Source organism: Balaenoptera acutorostrata, chromosome 11 (assembly GCF_949987535.1).
Source record: "Balaenoptera acutorostrata chromosome 11, mBalAcu1.1, whole genome shotgun sequence".
Classification (NCBI taxonomy): Eukaryota; Metazoa; Chordata; class Mammalia; order Artiodactyla; family Balaenopteridae; genus Balaenoptera; species Balaenoptera acutorostrata.
Window position 1 is genome coordinate 55,169,703 of NC_080074.1, and position 13,365 is coordinate 55,183,067.

Below are 13,365 nucleotides of genomic sequence, written 5' to 3' on the forward strand. Positions count from 1 at the left end.
CCTACCATCAAACTTGCTGATTTCAAAAATTCACAAAAGCAATGAAAGGATTATAAATAGAATTTTATTAAAATGGAACAGATTAAACAAAAAACAGAGAGCTTTTAGCAAAGAGGGGATGCTCACTAATAAGCTGTTGACTTTGTAAGAACATTTTAAAAAGAAGATAAAATTGAAAAATTGGAAAATGAAACTGCATATTTAATGAACAAACATGGAATTTACAAATTGGAGGTGGTTTTTGTTTGGTGAGTCTGCAAGTAAATTTCACTATTGCTGAAATTATTTATAAAATTTTCATTTGACTATATTATATTTGAATTATAGGTAGTGGTTTAGCAACTACTAGTTTTATTACCACAGGGGAAAACGAGGAGAAAGGGAAGTGCAAAGGAGATAAAGAGATAAAAAGATGAGGCTTTTAGTATTTAATCTGATCTATGTGAGGTGCAATTAAAAATACGACAAAGCTAACATTTTCTGTTTTGCCAAATGCACAGACGGAAACTCTTCTTTAAAAATTAATAGGAAGAAAAAGAATATATATGTATAACTGAATCACGTTCAGTGAAAGTGAGACTAACACAACATTTTAAATCAACTAGACTTCAATAAAAAAACTAAAAATTAAAAACATTTTAAATTAATAGGAACAAGTTTAATTGAAAAAGTATATAAGCATATCTCAATTAAGAACTGATAACTCAAGCTATTTTACAGTACCTTCCAAATAACAGTGTGCCACGTTGAGTGCTGTAATAAAGTTCCATGTGCACCAATTGTCGAAAACAGAGTTTGCCCTGCACTCTTCCTGACAGCAGGACGGGGGTCCACACATAGTTCACCCAATTTTGCATAAAGACACAACCACAAGCAATCAAACGGTGGTGCAGGGTGGAACGGCCGATTCAAAACCACTCCTTTCTCTTCTGCCTGCTTTTGCTGTGCTGCCTCTTCGTTATTTAATTCTTTTTCAATAGTTTCTCCTCTTTGGAAAAAATAATCTGAAATATTCCACTAAAAAGCAAAGGAGAAAATATCAATTTATTCATAGATTTTATTTTAAACACATAGATATGCAACACATACTTTTTCAGAATTAAAAAAACAATTATTTCAGAAACTCCTTTTCTAGTAGAATGGATTTAATGAAAATATCTCCTCTTCTGTCAAGTGTCTCTATCTGATTTCAGAATTTGAGGGAGCAATCTTGTGCTAACATTAATAATTTGAAAAAATGGGTGCAGTCAATGTGGAAAACAGTATGGAGGTTCCTCAAAAAACTAAAAATAGAACTACCATATGATCCAGAAATTCCACTCCTGGATATATATTTGGAAAAAATGAAAACACTAATCTGAAAAGACACATGCACCCCAATGTTCATAGCAGCACTATTTACAATAGCCAAGATATAGAGGTACCTAAGTGCCCAACAGCAGATGAATGGATAAAGAAGATGTGGTAGCTAGATAGGTAAATAAATAGATTGTATATATTACATATATATATGTATATCTGTCTATATCTCTCTATATATACATACATGTACACACACGCACACACACACACACACACACACACGATGGAATACTACTCAGCCATGAAGAAGAATGAAAATTTGCCTTTTTCAACAACATGGATGAACCTGGAAGGTATTATGCTTAGTGAAATAAGTCAGACAAAGAAAGACAAATACTGTATGTTATCATTTATATGCAGAATCTAAGATGATTCAAACAAACGAATACAACAAAAGAGAAAGAGACTCATACAGAACAAATGAGAGGGGAGATGGAAGTGGGAAGGGACAATATAGGAATAGGAGATTAAGAGGTATAAACTATTATGTATAAAATAAACAAGCTACAAGGAAATATTGTAAAGCACAGGGAATATAGCCAATATTTTATAATAACTTTAAATGGAGTATAATCATAAAATTTTGAATCACTATGTTGTACACCTGAAACTAATATAATATTATAAATCAACTATACCTCAATAAATAAAAGAAAAAAAGAAAACAAGTTGGTTCTACCTAGAAAGTTGAACATGCACATACATAAAGACCCAGCAATTCCAATGTAGGCTATGTGCCCTCAAAAAATTCCTTGCACAAGTGCAAGAATCTTTATGGCAGCATTGCTCATAATTGCAAAGACCAAGAAATAATCCAAATGTTCACCAAAGGTAGACTGGATCATTAAATTGTGGTATAATCATACAATGAAATACTTCATGATTAAATCACCAGGGATGAATCTCAAAAATAAATGTTGAGCAAAGAAACAACAAAAGATTAAAGTATGATTCTACTTATTCTGTTTCATAAACAGGCAACTGCAAACAATATATTATTTAAGTATAAAAGCATAAAGTGATAAAAACTATAAAGAAAAACAGGGAAGTAAGTAACAGAAATTTCAGGATACAATTGACTTTGACAGAGGAGACCAGTGCAATCTGAGAGGGGCATATGAAGGGTCTTAAGTAGGGACACGTGCCATTTCCTGGCTTGGTGATGGGTACTGAGGTGTCTGGGTGTATCTTTACTTCACAGTAAAAATTAAAAGAAATGAAGGACAATGAAAAAGAAAAAAAACGTTTAATATGAAAAAATTTAAGAACATACAGAAAAACAGGGAGAATATATCAATATACTGATATAACCACCACATCTAGATATAACAATTGTTAACATTTTGTCATATTTTCTTCATGCCTATATTTTATAATCTCTACTAGAAAAGGCTTTAAAAAACATAACCATGATACCATTATTACCCTAACAAAATTATTAAACAATCCCTTACTATCATTTAATAATATTTTGTAATTTCATGCAAGAGTAATTAATATCTCCAAACATGTCTTACTGAGTTCATTGTCAACCACAGTAATGTATGTGAATTAATGAGAATTATGTCAATTGTAAAAATGAAGAGAATACAATACCTATGAACATAAATGTAAAATAAAGGAGGTGATATCTATCAGTAATTTAATCAACACTGAATTAACCAACCACTCTTTGGGAGCAATTAAATACTCAACATGCCTATGTTTTCCCCCATGATTACATTTTTAATTGTAAAATATTAACTTATCTAGTTGTAAGGAACATTAAGTTTGACTTTAAAAACCTGTGAATTATAATATGCATTTAAAAGAGTCTAAATAATTGCCTTTAAATAAATGTATACTGTTTACTTCTCTATATGTTTAATGTAACATTAACAATACCTTAACATAGATTTTATTATTTCTATACTCAAGATAAGTGAAATGAGGCTCAAGAGGTCAATAGTTTAACAATGAACAAGATGCAGACAGAATTAAAATAGTACATGTATATCTGTTTCCGCAGTCTAGGCTCTCTCACTATTATATGCTATCTCCTAAACACCTAACTAAGCAGTGTTGACACACTACAGGACTATGTAAATGGTAAAGTCTTTATTGAAGCTTTACTTCCTAAATAAGCAGTACATAAAAATGTTACTACTGTCAGAAAGAGAAAGAAAAATACCATATGATATCACTTATATTTGGAATATAAAATACGATACAAATGCACCTACCTATGAAACAGAAACAGACTCACACACATAAAGAACAAACTTATGGTTGCCAAGGGGAAGAGGGGTGAGGGATGGATGGATTAGGAATTTGGGGTTAGCAGATACAAACTATTTAGAATTGATAAACAACGAGGTCCTACTGTATCTAGCACAGGGAACTATACTCAATATCCTATGATAAACCATAATGGAAAGGAATATAAAAGATAATGTATATATATGTATAACTGAATTACTTTGCCGTACAGCAGAAATTAACACAACATTGTAAATCAACTATACTTCAATTAAAAAAAAAAGTTACTACCAAAATAACATTAAAAATCAGTTACCCTTGAGACAGCAGAAGCAAGAACTAAAATTCTGCAGCTTGTGGAACAAAAACCACATTCACAGAAAGATACACAAAATGAAAAGGCAGAGGACTATGTACCAGATGAAGGAACAAGATAAAACCCCAGAAAAACAACTAAATGAAGCAGAGATAGGCAACCTTCCAGAAAAAGAATTCAGAATAATGATAGTGAACATGATCCAGGACCTCGGAAAAAGAATGGAGGCAAAGACTGAGAAGATGCAAGAAATGTTTAACAAAGACCTAGAAGAATTAAAGAACAAACACCTAGCAGAATTACAGAATGAACAAACAGAGATGAACAATACAATAACTGAAATGAAAAACATACTGGAAGGAATCAATAGCAGAATAACTGAGGCAGAAGAACGGAAAAGTGACCTGGAAGACAGAATTGTGGAATTCACTGCCGCAGAACAGAATAAAGAAAATATAATGAAAAGAAATGAAGACAGCCTAAGAGGCCTCTGGGACAACATGAAGTGCACCAACATTTGCATTAGAGGGGTCCCAGAAGAAGAAGAGAGAGAGAAAGGACCCGAGAAAATATTTGAAGAGATTACAGCTGAAAACTTCCCTAACATGGGAAAAGAAATAGCTGCCCAAATCCAGGAAGTGCAGAGAGTCCCAGGTAGGATAAACCCAAGGAGAAACACGGCGAGACACAGAGTAATCAAACGGACAAAAATTAAAGACAAAGAAAAATTATTAAGAGCAACAAGGGAAAAATGACAAATAACATACAAGGGAACTCCCATAAGGTTAACAGCTGATTTCTCAGCAAACACTCTACAAGCCAGAAGGGGGTGGCATGATATATTTTAAGTGATGAAAGGGAAGCACCTACAACCAAGATTACTCTACCTGGCAAGGATCTCATTCAGATTTGATGGAGAAATGAAAACCTTTACAGATAAGCAAAAGCTAAGAGAATTCAGCACCACCAAACCAGCTCTGCAGCAAATGCTACAGAAACTTCTCTAAGTGGGAAACACAAGAGAAGAAAAGAAACTACAAAAACAACCCAAAACAATTAAGAAAATGGTAATAGGAACATACATATCGATAATTACCTTAAATGTGAATGGATTAAATGCTCCAACCAAAAGACACAGGCTCGCTGAATGGATACAAAAACAAGACCCGTATATATGCTGTTGACAAGAGACCCCCTTCAGACCTAGGGACACATACAGACTGAAAGTGAGGGGATGGAAAAAGATATTCCATGCAAATGGAAATCAAAAGAAAGCTGGAGTAGCAACTCTCATATCAGACAAAATAGACTTTAAAATAAAGACTATTACAAAGAAGGACACTACATAATGATCAAGGGATCAATCCAAGAAGATATAACAATTGTAAATATTTATGCACCTAACACAGGAGCACCTCAATACATAATGCAAATGCTAACAGCCATAAAAGGGGAAATCGACAGTAACACAATCATACTAGGGGACTTTAACACCCCACTTTCACCAGTGAACAGATCATCCAAAATGAAAATAAATAAGGAAACACAAGCTTTAAATGATACATTAAACAAGATGGACTTAATTGATATTTATAGGACATTCCATCCAAAACCAACAGAATACACTTTCATCTCAAGTGCTCATGGAACATTCTCCAGGAGAGATCATATCTTGGGTCACAAATCAAGCCTTGGTAAATTTACGAAAATTGAAATCATATCAAGTATCTTTTCCGATCACAATGCTATGAGACTAGATATCAATTACAGGAAAAAAATCTGTAAAAAATACAAACACATGGAGGCTAAACAATACACTACTAAATAACCAAGAGATCACTGAAGAAATCAAAGAGGAAATCAAAAAATACTAACAAACAAATGACAATGAAAACACGATGACCCAAAACCTATGGGATGCAGCAAAAGCAGTTCTAAGAGGGAAGTTTATAGCAATACAATCCTTCCTCAAGAAACAAGAAACAACTCAAATAAACAACCTAACCTTACACCCAAAGCAATTAGAGAAAGAAGAACAAAAAACCCCCAAAGTTAGCAGAAGGGAATCATAAAGATCAAATCAGAAATAAGTGAAAAAGAAATAAAGGAAACAATAGCAAAGATCAATATAGCTAAAATCTGATTCTTTGAGAAGATAAACAAAATTGATAAACCATTAGCCAGACTCATCAAGAAAAAAAGAGAAGACTCAAATCAGTATAATTAGAAATGAAAAAGGAGAAGTAACAACTGACACTGCAGAAATACAAAGGATCATGAGAGACTACTACAAGCAACTATATGCAAATAAAATGGACAACCTGTAACAAACGGACAAATTCTTGGAAATGCACAACCTTCTGAGGCTGAACCAGGAAGAAATAGAAAATAGGAACAGAGCAATCACAAGCACTGAAATTGAAACTGTGATTAAAAATCTTCCAACAAACAAAAGCCCAGGACCAGATGGCTTCACAGGCGAATTGTATCAAACATTTACAGAAGAGCTAACACCTGTCCTTCTCAAACTCTTCCAAAATATAACAGAGGGAGGAACACTCCCAAACTCATTCTACAAGGCCTCCATCACCCTGATACCAAAACCAGATAAAGATGTTACAAAAAAAGAAAACTACAGGCCAATAACTACAGTTCCTCTAAGGTCAGGAACAAGACAAGGATGTCCACTCTTGCCACTATTATTCAACATAGTTTTGGAAGTCCTAATCACAGCAATCAGAGAAGAAAAAGAAATAAAAGGAATACAAATTTGAAAAGAAGTAAAACTGTCACTGTTTGCAGATGACATGATACTATACACAGATAATCCTAAAGATGCCATCAGGAAACTACTAGAGTTAATCAATGAATTCGGTAGAGTAGCAGGATACAAAATTAATGCACAGAAATCTCTTGCATTCCTATACACTAACAACGAAAGATCAGAAAGAGAAATTAAGAAAACAATCCCATTCACCATTGCAACCAAAAGAATAAAATATCTAGGAATAAACCTACCTAAGGAAGTAAAGACCTGTACTCAGAAAACTATAAGATACTGATGAAAGAAATCAAAGATGACACAAACAGATGGAGAGAGACACCATGTTCTTGGATTGGAAGAATCAATATTGTGAAAATGACTATACTACCCAAAGCCATCTACAGATTCAATGCAATCCCTATCAAATTACCTGTGGCAATTTTTACAGAGCTAGAACAAAAAATCTTAAAATTTGTATGGAGGCACAAAAGACCCCGAATAGCCAAAGCAATCTTGAGGGAAAAAAACGGACCTGGAGCAATCAGACTCCCTGACTTCAGGCTATACTACAAAGCTACAGTAATCAAGATAATTTGGTACTGGCACAAAGACAGAAATATAGTTCAATGGAACAGGATAGAAAGCCCAGTGATAAACCCATGCACCTATGGTCAAATAATCTATGACAAAGGAGGCAAGGATATACAGTGGAGAAAAGACAGTCTCTTCAATAAGTGGTGCTAGGAAAACTGGACAGCTACATGTAAAAGAATGAAGTTAGAACCCTCCCTAACACCATACACAAAAATAAACTCAACATGGATTAGAAACCTAAATGTAAGACCGGACACTATAAAACTCTGAGAGGAAAACATAGGAAGAACACTCTTTGACATAAATCACAGCAAGATCTTTATTGACCCACCTCCTAGAGTAATGGAAATATAAACAAATGGGACCTAATGAAACTTAAAAGCTTTTGCACAGCAAAGGAAACTATAAACAAGACAAAAAGACAACCCTCAGAATGGGAGAAAATATTTGCAAACGAATCAACGGACAAAGAATTAATCTCCAAAATATATAAACAGCTCATGCAGTTCAATATTTAAAAAACAAACAACCCAATCCAAAAATGGGCAGAAGACCTAAATAGACATTTCACCAAAGAAGACATACAGATGGCCAAGAGGCACAGGAAAAGCTGCTCGGACTTCCCTGGTGGCACAGTTGTTAAGAATCCGCTTGCCAATGCAGGGGACAGGGGTTCGAGCCCTGGTCCGGGAAGATCTCACACGCCACAAAGCAACTAAACCCGCGAGCCACAACTACTGAGCCTGCATGCCACAACTACTGAAGCTCACGTGCCTAGAGCCCATGCTCCGTAACAAGAGAAGCCACCACAATGAGAAGCCCTCACACCGCAACAAAGAGTAGCCCCTGTTCTCTGCAACTAGAGAAAGCCCGCGCGCAGCAACGAAGACCCAACGCAGCCATAAATGAATAAATAAATAAATTTAGAAATAAAAAAAAATAAGATGCATTGAGGCTTAAAAAAAAAAAAACAAAAGCTGCTCAACATCACTAATTATTAGAGAAATACAAATCAAAACTACAATGAGGTATCACCTCACACCGGTTGGAATGGGCATCATCAGAAAACCTACAAACAACAAATGCTGGGGAGGGTGTGGAGAAAAGGGAACCCTCTTGCACTGTTGGTGGGAATGTAAATTGATACAGCCACTATGGAGAACAGTATGGAGGTTCCTTAAAAAACTAAAAATACAATTATCATATGACCCAGCAATCCCACTACTGGGCATATACGCAGAGAAAACCATAATTCAAAAAGACACAGGCACCCCAATGTTCATTGCAGCACTATTTACAATAGCCAGGTCATGGAAGCAACCTAAATGCCCATCAACAGATGAATGGATAAAGAAGATGTGGTACATGTACACAATGGAATATTACTCAGCCATAAAAAGGAACGAAATTGGGTCATTTGCTCAGACGTGGATGGACCTAGAGACTGTGATACAGAGTGAAGTAAGTCAGAAAGAGAAAAACAAATATCGCATATTAACACATATATGTGGAATCTAGAAAAAGGGTACAGATGAACTGGTTTGCAAGGCAGAAATAGAGACACAGATGTAGAGAACAAATGTATGGACACCAAGGGGGGGAAAGGGGGTAGTGGTGGTGGTGGTGGGATGAATTGGGGGATTAGGATTGACATATATACACTAATATGTATAAAATAGATAATAAGAACCTGCTGTATAAAAAAATAAATAAAATTAAATTTAAAAAGAAATCAATTACCGTTCACAGCAGAGTCAACTGAATATTTCTCTTGTATGTACAATTATGTTTACTAAATCCTCCCATAACAAACCTTACAAAAGCCAAATTTCAGCTCAATATATCAAAATTATTCCAAATACTCTGCTTTTAAATAATTATTTCTTAAATGATATTATTTAACCCTTCATACAAGGTATTAGTTTGGTACTTAAAAGTCATTTAAATGACTCTTATAGAGTCAAAAGCATAGCATTAGCTTGGCATTCACTCTCAATTGCAAACAGTGATTTCTAGATTATATAAGGAAGGCAATGATACTTACCAATAAACCTATTGAAGTTAAACTAATATTAAGTTCTTGGTTATGAAGTCCAAAGCTACCTGCAACATCTACAACTATCTGCAGGCAAGTGCAAGGCATTGTTGGTAGAAAATCTGTCACAACCAACTGAAGACACTGGAATGCAGTTCGTATCAAGGATTCTCTGAAAATACAGAAGAAAAGAAATTTATACTCATGTATTTAACAGAAATGCAAGGAAAAATACATACCTTACAATAATCCGAAGTAAAATTTTATTTTAAAATTTGAACAAGAAAATCTTCTCTAACATAGATCATAGAGTACTTCAACATTTACATAAATGTAAAAAAAGATATGCTTACTTAAAAATAATTAACAAATAAAAATAAAGAAAGCAGCTCACAGGAATAAGAAATAAAAGCAGTAAACTAAAAAAAAAGAAACTATGTACTAATGCCATATTATTTCTATCTTGCATCAACTAGTCAAACAAAACATAGACATTGAATGAAAAAGGGAAATTGGATACAGCTACTTTCTCACCACTGTACCCTCAATATCTAGCATGGTGCCTAGCACAGGAGAATACACACAATTCACTCACTGAATGAAAATGAGTTCCTTATTCTTTTATATCTATACGATATTTTATTTAAAATTCTACATCTAGTCTGTAAAAGTGAAGAGTAATTTTGTATTTCAAATGAAGACAATAAGAAGTATATGGTTTTGGAGAAAAATTCTGGTGGTGAAAAAAAATAATAAAAACATTAAAATAGCTAACACATTGAGCATTTACTATATCGTGTACTTTCTAAGTATTTTACATGTATTAATTAATTTCATCCTTACAACACACTCTATTTTATAACTGTTCGGATGATCTAGGCTTTGGCTGATATCTTTCCACTTTAATCATCTCGTATTTTATAGTATATAAGGAAATTTGTTATTACAAATAAATAAGAAAAATTAATTTTCCACAGGAGTCTCAAGCATTTCAATCATGTAAAACTCCTAAACTAGTCATCAAAACAAGACGAGTCCTGCCACAGAATTACAGACAAATATATCCAAATGTTTGCTAAATCTCGCCACTGCAAGGTACTACGTTAAATTAAACAAGTCCATACATTTCCTCCAATTGTGCTCTTCCTTCTGTATTCCCTATTTAGTTAATAATACCACCACCCACTAAGCTGCCTAAGTCACAAATCTTGGAGTCATCCCTGATTCTGTTTGCTATTTCTGCCTTCACCCCAACAGTCAATCTATTAAGTAGCTCAAATCCGTCTCCTCCTATTTCTAGAGAGTGCTGCAGGATTTCCCATTTACCCCTCCATGCTACTGACATAATGACGTATCTCAAACACATAACAAATCACATCATTCCTCTGCTTAAAATCCTAAAATTCCTCCCAAATGTACTGAGGATAAGTCCAAATAATTTATAAAGGCATATAAGGTCCTTTATAGTTTTGGCTCTGCCCCACTCCACAGGCATATACCCCTCCCACTGGAGTTCTATTCTTTTGCAGCATAACAAACTACTCTGTTACTAGGACCCTAGGCCTTGTTCCTTTTGCACAGGTTTCTACTTTCAGAGCAGGAACTATTTATCCATGTAATCAGACTAACTAGCAAGTATAGTATATGTAGAGGGGTCAAACACTAAATGCTCATTTACATCTTACCAAATTGTTTACCAAAAGGAAACTCAACCTTTGGATGTGTTTCAAAGTTTGTTAGATTGATGCATTTTTCTTATTGTTAAGTAAGAACCTTGTATTCATGTATAAATGGCAAAGAAACAGCAATTTTTCCATCCTTCCAAAACAAACGTGAGCCCTAAGAATTCCCTATAGCCACTTGAAGGTAGGGTAAGAAAAACTATTCTAGATCTTAAACTTAAGCAGGAAGGGCATACATAAAAAATTAACCATCATCCCAAGATTTTAGGAGGGATTCCCTTTCCCTATCACTTTTTGGATGTTAATTTTAAACACTTACCCTTGATCATTTCTGATTGCTCCCATAACTCCAAGCACTAATGGCCATCCAGGCCCAAGACTGTCTCCCTGACTCTGCAGAATCTGCAACACACATTCTAATTGCTTGAGTCGGATATCTGGATGGTTAACACTGGACATCTCCTTTAATGGGTTCAGTAAAAGCAACTGCAGCCTCTGAAAAGGACGCAAGAAGCTAATTAGAAAGAGAAGTCCCAAAACATGGAAAGGCTCTGCTATTGCCTTTCAAGTTTAAATTCACCTCCACTCAGACTGCAATGGTAAAGAGAATTTTTTTAGTAAAATAAACATTGAAAAAGATTTCTCTAACAGTAATCATTAGGATTATTTTGGCACCTATGTCTTTTTTTTTAATAAGAGAAAATAAAAATCAATCTTCAAGATGCTACATTTCAGGATAAATAGGGAGTGATCTTATGTTAAAAGGTATTAATTATAGACCCATATATACATGAATCTCACTAAAGTAAATATATCTATATATACCTAGCTCTATTTGGAGAGAAGAAAACAATTCCCAATTTCTAAAATTACCTTTCATTTACTCTATTAATGCATACCCCATGTATTGAAATTTAAAAGTCTCAGTACTCCTAAAAATGAACAAGTACAGTAGACAAAGATGACATAAAACCACAAAATGTTTTTACTGTTGCAAAGTGAAAAAAGCACTTTGTTCTATTCTTTTCAGCATTTGAAAGCACTTGCTTCATTTTTAATTTTTTTCTCTCCAAGGATTCATTTGGTTCACTGACTGAACAAACATTTATTAAGCTCTCACCATGTGCCAGGTATTAAGCTGGATGCTGAGGATATATACACAAACAGGGCTTTTGTTACAAAAAAACTTAAATTGTAGTAGGAAAAAAATATGAAATCACTAAAATGAAAGCTCTATAAAAATGATCTTCTCTGTCCTGTTCATCATTCTATTCCCAGGCAGCTAAAATACTGCCTGGCATAGCATGCATTCAATATTATTTGTTGAGGAAATTTGTAGACTATAACTACATACAATACAGTAAGATAATAGGGCAATGGGAATGGCTATTAAATGCCTCATTCCTACTCAATCTTCAAATAATAAAACTTTGGTGTACTTTTTAGAAACTGTATAAGATATATGTGAATGATTATGGGAGTCAGGACAAAGGATTCATGACAAAAGTAAACTCTGAAAGTATAAAATAACCTTTAAAAGTATTTAAAAATAAAAATCTATTTTATTGTGCTTTCCTCTTCTGCCACTTGTTTCTCCCAATGTAAGGGTAATGAGTGGGAAAAATAAAAATAGAGACAGGTAAGGACCAAAGGAAAAGAGGCTAATAAAGTATGGCCCCAAAACGAAGCCTTGGCACTTCATGAAGAGGGAAACTTCTAGACCGGGAGACCAATTCTAGGTAATTTATTAACTTAGTTCAGTGTTATTAACAAGAAAAAATTTTAATACAGATAGTCCTAAAAATCTAGACATATCAACCTCTGTAAGAGATCCATGGCCAACAAATAAAATAGAATATTAAGCAATAAGACCCACTTTTAGACTATCATCTATTTGATAAATTAAGAAAAGTTACACATGGGAGAGGATGATCTTACATTAAGTACTTTTAAAAAAGAGATAAGTTTGTTTTTTTTTACCTGGTTTTGTGAAAGTGGAGGATCATGGTTAAATGTTAATCCTGCTTTAATAAGTGAAGTTAAAGCTTCTGCTCCCCATTCTCTCATTCGAGAGTTTGGATGCTGGCACACCTAAGGGTACACATGTAGGAAAAAAATTAATATTTAATTGGTATACTGAACTATGCATCACACATCAGTTTGAGAAAAGAAAAATTAAAACATCACATTTTCTATTCTTTCATATTTAAAAAAAATTTTTTTAATTAAAAAATATTATATCAAATGTGCATCAATATTTAAAAAATTATATCAAATGTGCATCAATAAAGGTTGAAGAATATACGAAAATATCCAAAAGCTTACCTTCTGAATAAGAGGCAAGAGGAAGCAATAGAGAGACAGAGATAAAAAA

At 33.9% G+C, this 13,365-nt stretch overlaps 1 protein-coding gene across 3 annotated transcripts in view; it reads right to left on the minus strand.

Annotated features, from left to right (window-relative positions):
- MON2 (MON2 homolog, regulator of endosome-to-Golgi trafficking) overlaps positions 1-13,365 on the minus strand; it is a 126,962-nt gene that overhangs the window by 44,108 nt on the left and 69,489 nt on the right. For all 3 annotated transcript variants that reach the window (XM_007179735.3, XM_057556456.1, XM_007179734.3), the window contains 4 exons: positions 12,972-13,082; positions 11,311-11,486; positions 9,319-9,481; positions 724-1,017 (listed from right to left, as the gene is read on the minus strand). In XM_007179735.3, the coding sequence (XP_007179797.2) occupies positions 724-1,017; positions 9,319-9,481; positions 11,311-11,486; positions 12,972-13,082 (744 nt within the window). The remainder of the gene's footprint in view (positions 1-723; positions 1,018-9,318; positions 9,482-11,310; positions 11,487-12,971; positions 13,083-13,365) is intronic.